This window comes from Lissotriton helveticus, chromosome 9 (assembly GCF_964261635.1).
Source record: "Lissotriton helveticus chromosome 9, aLisHel1.1, whole genome shotgun sequence".
In the NCBI taxonomy this organism is placed as follows: domain Eukaryota; kingdom Metazoa; phylum Chordata; class Amphibia; order Caudata; family Salamandridae; genus Lissotriton; species Lissotriton helveticus.
Window position 1 is genome coordinate 162,253,699 of NC_136070.1, and position 16,907 is coordinate 162,270,605.

Consider the following 16,907-nt stretch of genomic DNA (forward strand, 5'->3'; position numbering starts at 1 on the left):
AAGGTTTATTACTGCAGGGACACAGAAGTCACAGAAACTGCACACGGGCAGTGTCTAGGAGCCTGTTCAATTTGTACAAAGAGGGTTGTTCCTTATATACTAAATATTCTGCTCGGGGCAAATTCTTTACATGTTACCACAGTTCTAAACATTCGTGTCTTAAACAATAAATATTTGGCGTTGCACAGGAATCGTCAACAGTATCTGATGTCAAAACATTACGAATGAGGGGTTCCCACTAGTCCATCATAATCCCATGTCAATTCTTCATTCAAGACCCGGACCGCCTCATCGTAAATTTCGTTACCTCCCCCTAATAAAGGCCCAGAAGGAAAGGAGCAGAGCCAGGTGTGGAAGATAGAAAGACAGGATAAGAGATGTTTGTGGGTCGTAAATGGGCACGGTTACCAGCTTCGGCCGCCTAATCATGATCAGGCCAACGAACACAAGAACCAGTATAGCAGGACTGGCCTCAGGCTGGGGAGGCAGTTCTTGCCGAGTCATGCTGCTACAGCGTTGCTGGCCTAAGGTGCACGTGTCACTCGCAAGGTGAATCGCCGGCTAAAGCCTACGTGTCCTTAAATGAAAAGAGGTCTTTGTGTGTCCATTGACTATGTGAGGGCAAGGAATACAAAATGGCTTCCGTGTTCTAAGATGGATGCCATGGGTAGAACAGAAATGTGTTTGTAACTGGAGTGCTCTTGCTCGTAGCATAGCGAAAACACCAGGATATACTAAATGGATCATTTGCGGTCCACTGATACCAAAATTATGTATTTACGACAATGTTACAAACACGAGTAAAATCGTCACGGAACCTCAGGGGGGCCCTCGGCCCCCCCGCACGCATGGCGGCGCGGCGACCGTCGCCCCCCCTTTCTCCCTGGTGGTCATTCGGCGGTGGGGGCGTGCCCTGGGGGTGCGGCCCACCGCCGATTGGCCGGCGGCCTTCCTGACCCGGATCCAATTTAGTGGGTCCGGGTCAGGGGGGGCGGGCGATAGGAGGGGCCGACCGGCCCCTCGGGAATAAGAGATGGGGAGCGCCCAGGAGACCCCCTTGTCCCTGGACGCTCCCTCGCTGAACGTTGTGCCCCGCGTGCGGGGCTTCTTTGTTTTCCCACCCACCATCCCTTGGAACAAGAGTCTTGTAGCAGTTTTATGTCTGGTTGAATGGTAAGTTTTGAAGGTACGGTCCACAGTAGAGATGGATCTGTTGGGGTATTTTGTGATGCGTTTGCGTAGGAATTTTTTCCCCTTCTTAGCGAAACATGTGTGAAGTGAACTGTATTTGATGCCATGTGTCTTTAGGCCTTTTTTCCCTTTGTAGCTATACGTTGATACTGTTATTTCGCGAAACATGTGTGAAGTGAATTGTATTTGATGCCATGTGTCTTTAGGCCTTTTTCCCTTTTTTAGCTATACGTTGATACTGTTATTTATTAGCCAGTGTAGCTGTCCTTTAGAATTTTTTCCCATAGGTCGTCGTATTTATTAGGTATGGGGCATGCGGTAAGGTCATTATCGGTGAGCACATATTTGAGGTCTGAGGGGGCGGGCATCATCCTATGGAGGTTCCCGCCCAGGGGGAGGGGCCTGCGGGCCACTCCCAGAACTCCAGGGGCAAGGTAATAGGCAAAGGAGCGCGGGTAGGAGTAGTTCACGCTTTCCTTAGGCTGGTAGCCACCCCGCGCGCGTGGACTCATGACGCCACCGGCGCAGAGTAAGGGCCCTCCTTTAGTGGGTAAATGGAGTTTAGGGCGTAGACCGGGCAATTCCCGGGGTAACACTGCGCATGCGCACTTCTAGGGGGGAGGCGCAGCTTGTAGGACCTGACACCGGTAGTGACCCTGCCATATGGCCAGAAATGTACAAAAATCAAGTTTAGGATGTTTAGTCTAAGTTAGGAAACAACATGTATTAGAGTTTTGTTAAGGTCAGGCTCTCAAACTTGTTGCTAAGAATTGTGTAACTAAATGTCCTGCTGATTTTTGTATTCATTGTTGATTATGCAATTAAACCTTTTTTAATTTCATACTTTAATAAATACGGCCGGGCGACTAGCGCCCGCCTTCCAAAAAGGAAAGACGTCTCGTTTCCACGTTCCTGGGTGTTGGGTGCCGGATTGGGGGGGAGGCGGCAGCTAGTCGCTGACCATGTAGCAAAGTAGAGTTTGGCATGCATTACTCTGCAACAAGGGGGGTGTTCAGTGGGCAGTGCATGGGCTTTCCTATGCGACCACCAATGGCTTTTGACACAAAACCCTATCTACTGAAAATAGAAGACAGGATTTTCTACCAACAAATAATGCCACTTTACGCAGGAATTAAAAAGAGAAATGCTTTTATTTTCTCTTACGACACAAAAATAGTGGGAAACGTTTTCACGTTTATCTTGGCACAGTATTTTGTGCTGGAAGGTCAACCATACGGTACACAACCTATGCTAGACATCAGGCACACACCTCGAACTATGATGCAAAGGTGTGTGCATGCTTCTCAGTGCATAACTCCGTGTCAGCGTCGAGGAGAGAGCATCTGTAGATATGGCGCTTCCCTGCTCACACCCTGACACGCAACGCAGCAACTTTGTGTGCTGCGCTGAGTTCCTTAACATGTTTCTAAATCTGGGCTTTACTTTTTAAACAATCTGTGATGCACTCTGCAGTACATTTGTAAGTGTCCACGTGTTCCATGCAAATATTGCTCATCATTTTCTTGCAACGTGGACACTTGGCCATGGTAATGTGCGATCATTAATTCTTTTAAATATGGGCTAGAAACCAAAGGGCTACTGAATGTCTGACGCGTAATTGGCTCACAGCTGGCTCTCTCGACCATGATTTACCATAAAGCTAAAGCACAGAAACACTGCGGCCAATAAAATGCTCAGGAAGCATACAAAGTGTGGATCAACCATGCAGAAAATGCTTAAGGGGCTCCTTTGGCAGCAAACAGCTCACAGGATTGAAACAGCATCAAGCCGCTTCAGCACTAAAAATACAATTGAGCAAGTCATTTATTTGCCTCGAGTGAGCTCTTGTTCAGGGAAAAAGAAGAGAATGAGCAATATTGCATTATATCAAGGCCTCTTAAGAAAAGGCGTTGCAGTGTTGGAACAATTTCACTTTCCAATCTCTGCAAGATGCTTCCAACATTATCTGGTCGCACAAATAGACTGCTCCTAAAATTGAGTCCTCATACATATTGCGAGTGCGTGGTTGGACTGCGAGATGAATCTGTGATTGGCCTCTGAGTGGAATCATAGTTTACCAAACCTGTATACAAGTCAACCTCATGAAATCCAAACATCTGCTTCTGAGATATATTTATTAGTATTATCAAGGGTAGCATATGAAAAAGTCACAGCTTTTTGGTGTTTATGGTATTGCATGCATACCAGTTTTGCGTCTTTAGATTATGATTGTTCAAATAATGTCCCTATTTGAATGTAAACTCTTCCACATAGTATTAATAATATAGTGCAACCATAATATTTTGGGCGCAGCTTATTTTTATATATTTATTTTTATGAGGTACGGATAGTAGTGCATGACCTTACATAGCTACAGGAATATGTGATCCGCATGCAGATTTACAGGTCAGTTAGCAACTAACTATAATTGCTTATAAAAATTGTTATTAAACTAATAATGTTTGGAAGGGCCAGTATGTCTTTTATGTACTGTCAGAACGTGATTTATTAGTTGCAGTGGATTGGGATGCACCAAGTAATAATCAAGATCCAGTTAGGTCCGGTCTAAGGTTTCAATAATTTAAGAGTCTACAAAACAGCAATAAAAATCAGCAAACAATGGAGGATAACCACATAAAAGGGGCTTTTTCGTACACAAGCCCTCTTTAGCTAAAAAGGCAAGAAGCAATAGCCATTCCCTTGGTAGTCTTATTGTTTGAAACAGAAAGGATGTGAAAAGGTTGCTGCATTGGTGGGGTCACTTCCAGCCTCACATTCTATTGCCAAGCCCCCTCCCTTTGGGGAGTTGGACAGTCTCAACAGTTTTGCGCTGAACACCAAGTTCTGCCTTCAACAGTACTGCCACTCTGTGAAGCTCAGCCTAGCCATTAACCTAGTCCACTGGGAACCCTTCTCATCAGCACACCTCACCTGGATAGAGCTAACCCTAGTCTACCCACAGAGTATTCCTAGCAGATGAACAGCCGCAGCCGGTAGTAGGTGTAACTGCAGGGCGGTGACGTGGGGAGGGGGAGGGGCAGGGTGGGGGGTAGTAATGTATGGATTACGGACTTTAACAGGTAAGTAAACATATAAATAAATACAACGATTTTCGTTGTGTGCACTGCATCACCAAATGCGATGCAGTGCGCGCAACGAAATTTGTTTTATTTATTTATATGTTTACTTACCTGTTAAAGTCCGTAATCCATACATTACTACCCCCCACCCTGCCTCTCCCCCTCCCCACGTCACCGCCCTGCAGTTACACCTACTACCGGCCGCGGCTGCAGATGAATAGGCCCAACATGACCAAGAAGGTGATGTGGTTCATCCTGCCTTCTAGGAAAGGCTTCTGTTCCCAAGTTAGAGCCAGTTCTGCCTTCAGGTTACAAAGTCAGCGTCTAGAGTCAGGACTGTATCACTCACCAGAGTTGGTACCAACTCCCTCAATAAGCTCCCCAGTGCTGCTTGTCTACCCTGCACACTCTCAATACCCTTTTATTAGAGGTAAATTATATGCTAATATCATCCCTCACCACAAAACTAGGCACCACCTTTTACATCAAGTGATGGTGTAAGGCTCCCCTGTGGATGCCTCGTCATTTCTGCCACCATCTTCATTTAACATAAGTCTTAGTCTGGCCCATATGCAGCTTCCTTGCCTTGACCAGTGCCTTTATCTCAACTGCAATAAGACTAGCCAGGGCAGCCAAATCCATCTCCATGTTCCCTAAATGAACTTAGGGTATAAAAAAGGGAGAGGATGTGGCAAAGCGGCCAGAGCTGTCAACTTGGAAACTGAGGATCCAGGTTCGAGTCTCAGGGTTGGTGCAACATCCTGTGATTCTGGGCAAACAACTTAATCTCTTTGTGCCCATGGACAGCGCCTGGTTACCCTCACAAGTGATAAGCTCGGCAATATAAATCTACAAACTTTAACTTTAAAAATTGGATTAACAATAATTTTGAAAAATGAACCAATATAAAACCTTATGCTTATTAAAAATTAAAAGCCGTGTTTTGCTGTTGATTACATGTAGCTATTTTTAATATCGACTTACTAATACTGTGGAACTACTAAACACATGTTCTAGATACCACCACTGATACCAATGTTAAAAAGTGGTTTATTTGTTGCAGGTGGATTGATGGTCACCACAAACAATAAAGTCACTATCCTGTTAGGTCAAGACAAAAGTTCCAATAATTTAAATCTGAGCTGAACCCAATGCTCACATCAAAACTGTGGTTTATGCCTCTCGCCTATAGCGTGCCATTCGATGTTGCTACAGGTATGAGAGAGGAGGAAGGGAAATTATATGGTAAAGAGATGACTTCCAATCGATACCTGGAATGAAATGCAGAACTTCAGACGACCTCAATGTTTACAGGATTTATTTACAGGTTAATAGTTTTAAATAGGCATGGAATGATCAAAACAGTGCAATCATTTAATTACAGATCTCATATATATTGCAAATGGCTCTTGTGATACGAAATGAATTTGGAATGGAACTTCAGATTTAATAGATGTTTTTATTTGATTTTCACTTGAAGAATATTGTGCCCGTTATGCTTTTCTGCTTTTTTTTTAAAACTTACCTCTTACAATAATGTTTGTAGATTTCTTTGCTGGGTTACCAACGTTGTTATTGGCTATACAACTATAGGTCCCGGCATCTTCAGCCATTATTGCAGGTATGGTTAACGTTCCCCCATTTAATACCGTCTTCTCAGGCATAGATCCGGTTGATTTGACCCAGGTGAGCGTGGGATTTGGTTCTCCTCCTGTTGTTACACACACTAAAGTGATGGTCTCTCCAGGGTTAACTACAATAGGATCGTCAACCAAGAGCTTGATTGAAGGAGATGCTGCAAAAATGAACGTATGAAAAGGTAGATTTAGAGATACGCTTCTGACGTAATTTCCTGCTTATGACCTGAAGCACAATATACCATAAATACAACAGGCAATCGATAAACAACAAATCAGGTCTGATATCTATAGGCCAATATCTATTGATTTTGGCTAAAACCTCTAGTTTAGCATAATTAAAAGATACCTAGTGAACCAATCGCCAAAACTGAATGCTTCATGGATAGTCATTGCACTGTGTACTGTGGATTCATCTTTCTAATTGTACAACACTTGCTTTGCCATTTATCGCACAATCATATATAACTCAGCATTTGGCCAGTTGAGAAAACAGTTCTGTTTGGTCAGTCCAATTTCCTAAAACCTGTAGTAACGCAAACATAAATAACCAAACTGATGACTAAAATCCTTTTCCTCAAGTCAGCGGTTTAGTGATGTAATTATTAGGTTAGAAAATATTACCATTCTCTGTATATTTATTGTTCTGTCTTCTATAACAAATCACAACCAGTGTCTGTAATATGAATATATCTGGGGAAACAGCCTACTTAATGGAATCCTGATAGGAAGGCGGCCAGGATGCCACTGCTCACAGAGGAAGTAACATTCTACATTCTGTTTTATTTTTTGCATTCCTTTTGTTTGTTGTAATATTCAGCAGGCAAAATGCTCTTTATAAGCCATTTATGATAGTCTTGTCATGAAGAAGGAACTTTATATATACAACAAATTCACCTATTAAATACAAAAACTTGTAGATCCGCTTCTTGCAGTTCAAGATCGTCCTCAAAATCTAAATCTGCTTGTGTGAGGATTATATTTGTGGACTACTGCCCCATAAACAGCAATAACATGTGCCCCCATGTTTGGGACTGGAGGGACAGACTTTGCTCCTCGAATCTTAGTTTGATTTCGTGGTCACAGGTTCGAGTCCTGGCAGTTTCACTCAGCTGTTTATCCTTCTGAAGTTGATAAAATAAGTACCACTGAGGAGGGTAACAAAAAATAAGGTTATTCGATACCAAGGAGCACTAAGGCTGAATGTAACTTCTACAAATACCATGTTCCATTATAAATAGAGCTTTCTAGTCCCATTGAAGCTGCTGCAGTTCTAGGTCAGGTTTCAGAGTGACACTATTAGATGTAAGCTTGAGCTATTCCAGATTATTAATAATAACTCATTGGATTACAACGACAAAGAGAAAAGACACCCTTTCCGTTTGCATTTATCCCAATTATTTGGAAAGTATTCGTCCACTGCAGCAACAGTAGCATCTCAGCCAGATACATTTGTCTCATGAAGGAAATACAATTTAACTTCAACTTGAGATACAGGCCCTCGTTGTGAGTTGAAAGATACTGTTAGTGTGCAAACTCTACTCTCTAAATTAATATTACGGTCAGTAACACCCTTCCAGTACCATGCAATCAGAAGCCGATCCCATAGAATGGGGAATAACTGTACAGGCCGTTTTTGAATGTCGAGTACTTCACTTTAACAGCCCGAAACCCAGGGGGTCAATCTAACCTACTTTTTAATGTAACCTCATGTAAGAAATACTATAATTAATAGGGAACGAAGTGGGTACTTAGGTTGACAACTTAAAATTTACAGTGAACCAAGGATCCTGTTTTAGCATATGACTTGCTCACGGTAGTGAAGCCGAGCAGACCAAGGCCTACTGAGTGTAGGTGGTGTGGGCTATTTCCCAAGTCAGCAGATGCAGAACAAACAACAACTCGATAAATCAGTGTCCACTCTGTGGTGTTACTTGTAAAAAGTTAAAATACTTTATTACACACAGACATAGCACCCAATATTATGAATTACTTTACAAATAAATACAGAATGGCAGGTGGAAATAGCTACGGTGACACCCTCCTAAAAGTTCTCTCCTCTAGGGGTCTATTAGGATGGCCGTCATCCACCCGCGATCGCAACCCAGAAAACCACCGGTCCCATTAGCATGGCGGTGACGACAGCAGCGGTGGGATTTTCTGCCTGCCACTTTTCTGCTGGTAGCAGTCCGCATGCTAATCTGGTGGGCGCAGCTGGACGGCAAAAATGGGGCTGGTGCAGGGCCAGGCTCCGCCAGCATGGTTATGATGATTATGATGCCGGCGGTAGCCAGCCTTTCCGCGGCGGTGGAACCGCCATGAAAAGGCATGCGGAGAATGGCTCCGGGGACCCATTGCGGGCCCCCAATGTGTTTAGGGGGTGTGGGTTCACTGGGCCTGTCCCTGTACCAGGTGGCAGGCACTGTGTAGTGCCTGCCACGCAGTGCAGGGATATGCAGGACATGCATTTTTGGACATCGCGATGGTGCTGCTGGCAGCAGCAACCGTCCCTATATTAAATGCCGCAATCCGACTGCCGCAGTCGGATTTCGACTGCAGAGCATACTAGTTGGACTGGCGGTTATGCCGTGGTCCTACCGGACGGTGTTTTCCCACTACCATGGCGGTCGGAGTGATTTTTCGACCGCCATCCTAATAGACCCCCTAGTGAGCCCTAAACTCTTTAACTGCAATACCTCCACATATATACTACGAACAAATACTATACAATGGGATGCAGTTATCAAATGGCAGACTTTATGGCTTTGGCAGGGCTTCACCACATTATTAAAAGCAGAAATATGTCATATGTCCTAATAAACTACTGTACCACCATTTAAACCATTATGAATGGCACCATCTTACAGTGACATATTCCAGGGCATGCAATGGCTTACTGTAAGCCGTGTGATTATCTGTGAAGCATTTAAGTAATCTTCACCACGATATCTAATTAATCACTGTTAATTTCGTCCTTGTCAACAAAGCATTTAAAGTTTGTATAAACTATGTGATGAGTATTTTCTTTTAAATGTTATACATTTCTGTAAAGCAACCTTAGCACCCACCAACAGGACTCTCTGAACTCTAATGCTCTCGGGCTGAAACCCCCATTTCAAGGAGTACTCTGAAACCAAAACCATCTCTCCTAGTGTCATCAATGATGCTCCCTGAAAGGCTTAGGATGCTGTTTTCTGTTTCCCAAAAAGCATATCTAGCAATCTTGGAGGGCACACAACTGCTACTGGGTGGACTCAATGAAACAACAATTAGCACTGCTCTGCTACTGCCCTGATACCAACTATACACATGGTGCCTTCAGGGGAGTGATTTTGACACCAGACCTCAGTTAAAAAATGCAACCCTGTGCACTTAAAAGCTTTCATTCTTATTTTTGGGGAGAGGTTATTTATATTTGGAACGTGCCCCTGCCACTCCTATGTGGCCCCCATTGCCCAGTCTGACACACACTGCTCTCACCTGCTGTCATACAGGCAGGATTCTTTGTAATACATGACAGCACCTGACATCACACCTGTGAACACCTAGCACTTGGGGTCCCCAGGGACTGACGAAAGCTACCGGGGTCACTTGGTCCTTGGTCTCCAGGATAATGAGGGCCCACAGGGGACACTACTGAACCAGAGTGTGTCAACCCAGTATTTTCTCTTGTTTTTCCTATCCTGAGGCCCTAAGGAAATAGCAGCCCCAGGAGACAGGAGAAATAGGAAAAAGGAGCTGGGGATATGCATGTCCGCTCAGCTTTCTTCCTCTCCAGTCCATGGCCCGCCCTTGTGAGTTTACCAAGCACCCGGAGCGAGGTACAATGCACATTCTAACCCCTGCGTCCCCCTGAGTGTCCACACTTGCTCTTTTGTTTTCTAGGGCTATGATAGACCAAGTTAGGGTCAATTTGGATGGGGAAGGTCACATTTTGTTCCTGGAGGCTGGCCAGAAGAGGTTTATTCAGACCTCCATGACTGTGAATTTGTATATGCCTTTTGGGAGCTTGCTTTTGCTATACTTTAGCAACTTTACCAGAGGGGTCCCTATGGCAACAGGTTACCTGTTCGCTAATGCCAGGCTGATTTAAATGGTATTCCCACTCAAAAGCCTTGAGCATGTGCACACGTCTGTGCATGTGTTCACATACAGTTAACCCAGACTCCCTTACCCCAGTTGCTCAGCTTCAGATCTTGTTTGAAAAGGCAGACACTGGCAGCTAGCACTCCCAATGGATTTTTAACTAAGGTTATAGTGAGTGGAACCCAGTTAGTTAGACTCATTCACAGAAAAAGTCCAAAAACGTGTAGTCCAAAAGCAAAAATTGCAAGGAGTTAAATGGGTCAGAACCCATTTTACTGCATCCAAAAATAACAGTACAGTAGTCTAACACACTTTCCACTTTACCTCCTTCAGGAAAACCTTCAGCTCCTAGCCTAAAGTACTGCAATTTACTTGACAGTGGCCTTTAAAAAGCCATTTCTACATGTCAAGAGCGCATACTCTGGTTGGGAGAATAGTATTCTGTATATAAATGCAGGATCAAATCAAGCTACACCTAAAAGCTCTGTAAAGGCATTGGCTGAATAGAGTAACTAAAGATTGGATATGATGCATGAATCATGCTGGTGCTACTTTTAGAAACTGACTCGCCATTATATTCAGGTGATAGAACTACTCGACTCATCTGATCAAACAATGACTCTTAAGTGTTGTATACATTCTTTGGAGGTTCAAGGCCTAAAACCCATAGGAGTCTCAGCCCTCTAATCTGCTGCAATGTATGCTCTAAACAACACATCAAATGCATTGCTTATGATGTCACACAAGTTATAACAACATGTAAAGACTCCAGACAGCACAACATCATTACATAACAATACATGGCTAAACACAGAAATCAAAGTTTATTCTCAGTCATCTATTTGATAATGTTAATGGTAACTTCACATGTAGTTTCACTTCTGCGTACATTGATGCCATTTGTGATGTCAACTGTCATTATGGGTGAGGTCATGCGCACTGAATTTCCTGTGCGAATCCTTCTTGGCTTCTGTGCTATCAAAAAAGTAGGGTGGTCCTCATGCCCACAGGTGGGCGCATAGCTGCAACACTTCTACTATCTGTCAATACAGGTCTCAATATTAATTCATTCATGGACCCTTAACTGTTGATGGAGCCCCATGTGTTGCAGGTATATTCTTATAATGTCATTGAAAAGCTTTTCCTCCTAGCTTTCATCTTGCAAATATAGAAGAGCAAAGGGAAGCCCTTTTTCCCTATTTGCTTTTCCTAATCAGCAAACCACTCCTTCACGTGGCCCGCAGTTTCTATATCTTTAATCATAGTATTGATCTAATGTAACAGAAAGTCCATTAGATGTACCAGAACATGAATTGGCATTATTCTTTTGGGTCTTCCCAGGGACAGAGTTGAACAGTTTCCTTTACTTCTCAAAAAAAGCTTTCAACTCATTCTCTATAGACAATATGGATAATATCATATTCTGTGCTTTTCGTGTACCCTGCCACCCTGATGCCATGCATGTTTAGCAAAGTGTGACAGCCGTGCTTGGGGAGGATCCGGGGGATCGATTAAAGAAGCCTGTTTTGCTACCCTTTTAACCCTTTCATAAATTGTTATAATGTGTTTTAATTGTTTGTATTCTTTTTGCATTGGGTATTTGCCTCCTGTTTCTACGAGTCCTTGAAGTTTTTTTCCTGCCCTTTATGACTTGTCAAATAAGTCAGATGAGCAGCACATGAATTCTTGTCCAGTAGCTACGGTGTAATATTGAGTAGCCCTAATAGGTTAACTTACAAAGGATCATGTCCTCTACTCATATTAGTTGCCATTTCCATTGCTCCATAATCCTTTGCAAGGCATACTCTGGGTCTTAATGCATCTTTTTGTTATTGATGGTAAGAGCAAAATATGGAGTGTAATATCATTGCCTGGCTAATTGTGATGTTTCATTTCAATGTCAGCTGTGAAACTTGAAGGGAATATGAATATTACATGGAACATACTCTACCATTCCTATGTTATCAAAATTGTATTGCCTATGTTCTATACCTCCACGCTTGCTCAAATGTTGGAATCGCTGGTTGATATTATTGCATTTGTCCATTTCCCAACCCAACTTATCTTTTTAATAAACGGTTTAATAGCATAACTACAATTCCTTTTTACCAAGACCTGAATATCGTCCTATTCATTAAAAGCTACCCCTTTGCACCCCGAATAGTATCTAATAGATGTCCTTTTGTGAAAATGTTTCTTTTTTAATTACATGATGTGCTTCAATTTCAGCCTTCCACGTTTTCTCTAAAATGAAAGGATGACCAAAGCAGTCTCTCAGTCCCACATTTCCTTTACATCGTACCCTTTGTCCACAATTTGTAGGTGGGACCCAGAGGTATACATTTTGAAATGCATGCATACGTTTCTAAAAGTCATAAAATTGCATCTCTACAGTGGTGTTAGAAATGGGGTTTCTAGTTTGCTAGATTATGCACCTAAGCCGGGCAGAAACCACCATGCTAGTCAGGGCAAGTAAGTTACACACCAAAGATAACCTATACTCACTCTCTGGTAGCTTGGTGCGGAGCAGGCAGGCTTATCATCAAAGGCAATGTGTAAAGCGTTTGCACAACATACTCACACCACTAACACAAAGAAACCCCACAAAAGAAACTCCACACAGAATTACATAAGATATTTATTGTACATATAACATAGACCAAAGAGGCATGAAGCATAAGTACTATGCAGACTATGCAAAACCTGAGTCAGTACTCATTTTCCTGACAATTCAAGAATGAAAATGACATACATCATAACATCAGGGTATGAAATGCAATAGAGACAAAACACATAAATCCCCAGGTATCATACTAAGCACATCGACCACTAAACAACACCATAAACATATCGGGTAATCACCAGCATTTGCAGGGAACACAGAGATACAGTGTACCTGCACTTCTATGAAATGTTATGTGGTATTTGTGGTACTACGAACACCCTTGGGATGAATGCAAATTTATACAGTATGCCAAAGGAACTCCTGTGCTCCTAATACATGAATTAGGGTATCTCCTAAATAAAGCAAAGCTCACTTCCCCATGGTGAATAAGCCTTTGTTGAGGATCTTCCCCAAAATGCTGAGCCTTTGAACCATTGCCCCTTAGATATGTAAAACAATGAAAGGCTGCTGACTAAACTCAGCTTTCTAAAATAATGAGCTGACATTGTAGCACGTCTGGGGCCCTCTGGGGCCTTTCAGACCACTGTTTAGCAAAAGGAACAACATGTGCCATCCACTGCAGGAAGATCTCACTGGGTCCTGCAACATCAGAAAAAAGCTGGGATGCAGCTGGCTGTGAACGCTTGGCATGGCTGTTGTCGCTCCTATCCCCCCTCGCCACGTTCCTTCTTGTGGTCTGAAGCGGGAATTCCAAATTAAATGGTGCGGCAAGCATTAGCTCAGTGCACATAGCATGAGTCACGATGGGCAAAGCTGCTAATTCCTTAAAGCTAGTCAGAAAGCACTTAACATGCTCTTTCAGTACCAAGCGAACAGCGCTCACCACACGCTAGTTGTAAAACTGGTATTGGACAGACTGATTCCAGGTTTTTCCAAATGGGACTCTCTCAGCTCTCAACAGAACAACCCTGCCCCTGGAGAGCACTGGGAGCACAAGGATCAGGCAGTTAGGCAACAGGCCAGCACATGAGTTTCCTTGAACAGAGCAGCAGTTTCTCCAGCAACCAAGCAAGCAAGCTGGTCAGGACAACAAAGCAATTAGTCCTAATGGAGGTTCCTTCTGGCAGCACAATAGTTCTCTGGCAATGTGCATCATGTAGAGCCAGCATCATCTGGGTACAAGTCCCATGCAGTGTCTAAAATCATGAGGTCGGAAGCACTGTACTTATCCTCAAAAATGTATTTGTTCAAGTGGCAACTTCAAAGGAAACCTGAGAAGTGCACAACACTCCCTTTCAACCCCACTCCCAGCTCCAAGCGTCAGTAAGGGGTAAATCACCCTTTTGGGTGAGGGCAGGATACAAACTATACAAATGTAACTTGTGAATGCCCCGTTCTCACAGCCCAGCAACACCATCAGTATGCAGAAGAATGCAGATGTATCGCTGTCACACCCAGCCCTTCCTGTGTTGTGGCTATCTGGAAAGTATGCACAAGAGTAGCTGTCACCCAGCCCTGAACAAGACTGCAAAACACAAAGAGTCATAAGCACAGAGACATGCCTCTTTCTAAAAGTGGAATTTCTAAAATAGTAATGAATAATCCACCTACACCAGTAAGCAGGATGTATCACCAGTATTCCAAACATACTAGATTGTTCCTTCCTTAAGCGGTTTGCAATCCCACAGATCTGCATTCATGTTTCAGATCTGCTTTCATTTTTCAATCTTTTGAACTATCATTGGTTAATCAGATGGGCAGATGTAAAATGGGGGGTTCTGATTGGGCTACAATGAAATGTCACTCTCTGTGGGTATCAGGGACCTTTACAACAGAGTCCTTCACACACATCAAGTGCCTTAAATTTGATCCTACTGTCTAAAGGAACGCAGTAGTGTGCTGCAAGAATGGTCCTTACTTATAGATTCTGGTTGCTTTGTTCCGTAGCGTTTGTAATGCTTTTCTTCAGGAGAGCAGAGAAGACAATGTTAGAGTAATCAAAACATTACATGATAAGAACTCTCATTACCTCCACCCAGTAAATAGACCGTCTGTAGTAATGAGAGAATTTTACAGATTACAACGGGCTGCATGTTGACAGTATTACCCACTGTGTTCACTTGAAGAATACATCAGAGTAATGAATCGAAAATTATCCTCAGGTTATTATTTTTTTTTTGGGGGGGGGAGTGGAGAAGAGATTCACCAAACTAGAAGTTAGTTGTAGGATTATGGAATCAGATTCTTCCTGGCAGAAGCTGTGACAGAGTACATATGTAGCTATTGGACAGTAGACAAAATGCAACAATCCTAGGGGAACACAGTAAGGAATAGTAAATAAAGATTCGAATGACCCGATCCTGACCTCTCATCTATGATTGATGAGAGACGATAAGATCCATAGTAAAGAATAGTAACAGTGTCATGAAATAAATGAAATGAAAAGGGCATTTGTAAAGCGCATGGCTACCAGGAGGCCTCCAAGGCTAGGCATGACCGACGAACAAGTGGAGTAGAAATTATTTAGGTAACAGAAGGGTTTTTAGTTGTTTACGGAAAGCCATATGGCTAATCTCTTTCCGGAGGTGGAGTGGCAGTGAATTCCACAGTTTTCCGGCATTCACGGAGAAAAGTCTGCCGCCACTTCTAGCTGGCCAAATTCTAGGTATGTCGATTAGATTGAGTTCGTCCGAGCGAAGCATTCTCCTCGCTTTGTACGGGCGAATCATGGCTGAAATAAGGGAAGGGCCCTTTCCCTGCAAGGATCTGTGGACAATGCACAGGGACTTAAAGGTAATCTGTTCCTTTACTGGTAGCCAATGCAGGTCACGGAGGACCGGGTTTGCGGAGAGGAACTTAGATGTTCCCGAGAGTAGTCTAGCTGTGCAGTTTTGGATGTTCTGCAGTTTGTTAATTACTGAGATCAGGGCTCCTAAGTAGAGCGCATTTCCATAATCCAACCTTGAAAGCACGAGGGATTGAACCATGGTGTTCTTTGCTTGGGGGGGGGAGCACTTTTCTGGCCATTCTGATCAAGCCAAAGCAGGTAGCGACCGTCTTCCTCGCTTGCACCTTAAAAGTCAGATTATGGTTTAGCCAAATGCCAAGACTCTTTATTTCCAGCTTAGATGTTGGGACTGGACCCATACATGATGGCCCGATGTCACTGAGTATCATGTTATCAGCATTACCTAGGATCATAATCTCTGTTCTTTCTCCAATCAGCTTTAGCTGGGAGGCCCCCATCCATTTTACGACCTCCGTTAGGCATGCCTTTAGGGTAACTGGGTGTTGTGTGGTTTGGTTCAAGGCTACGAACAGTTGGGTGTCGTCAGCGTAGGTAACTACGTGGATCCCAAAAGGGGCCACAATCGAAGCTAAGGGGGCCATTTAAGTGTTGAAAAGCGTGGAGCTCAGTGATGAGCCCTGTGGCACCCCACACAGAAGGGGCCAGGGTTTAGAGCTTACACCTTCCTCAAAAACCTGGAAGGAGTGTCCTTCGAGGAAGGAGCGCAGCCAATTCAGTGCGTTTCCGGCTACTCCCAGGTTGCCGAGGCGATGGATCAGGACATGGTGGCTCACCGTGTCGAATGCCGCGCTCAGGTCTAAATAATATAATGGCAGCAGAACCTCCTGTGTCAAGGATCTTCCTGCTTTCCTCCACCATCGCTAGCAGGGCGGGTTCTGTGCTATGTCGTGGCCCGAAGCCTGTCTGGGAGTGGTGCAGCAGGGAAAAGGTTTCCAGAAAATTAGAAAGGATGTGATTGACGTATTTTTCGGTGATTTTAGTGATCCCTGGAAGAAGGGAGATGGGACGGTAGTTGCCAAGGTCTGCAGGATCAAGTTGGGGCTTTTTCAGGAGAGTTTTAACCATTGCCCCATTCCAGAGAGAGGGGACTTCTCCTGTATTAAGTAAGGCATTGAGAACATCTGTGATGATGAGGCCAATTGTGGGTGCTACCTTTTTTAGAATGTACATCAGAGCTGGATCTCTCGGTGATCCGCTTTTAACTGAGGGCATGAGGGTCAGAAGCGTTTCTTGGGAGAGCGGGAGAAAGCATTCCAACCGGTGGCCAGTGGGGGGGGGGGGCTTGACCAGCGCACATACTTATGGGATTGGTTGGGGGAAGCATTTTAATGATGTTCTGTATTTTTAAGTATAAAAACTCAGCCTGATTTTCGCAGCGGGCACCAGAGGGATTAGGGGTTGCTGAGGGGATTGGACTTTTGAGGAGTTTTTTTATGACGAGAAATGTCTCTCTGGGGGAGTTGGCTGCTAATTGGATT

At 43.8% G+C, this 16,907-nt stretch overlaps 1 protein-coding gene across 6 annotated transcripts in view; it reads right to left on the bottom strand.

Annotated features, from left to right (window-relative positions):
* MDGA2 (MAM domain containing glycosylphosphatidylinositol anchor 2) overlaps positions 1-16,907 on the bottom strand; it is a 1,540,171-nt gene that overhangs the window by 650,749 nt on the left and 872,515 nt on the right. For all 6 annotated transcript variants that reach the window (XM_078659694.1, XM_078659693.1, XM_078659692.1 and 3 more), the window contains one exon: positions 5,797-6,066. In XM_078659694.1, coding sequence (XP_078515820.1) covers positions 5,797-6,066 — 270 coding nt within the window. The remainder of the gene's footprint in view (positions 1-5,796; positions 6,067-16,907) is intronic.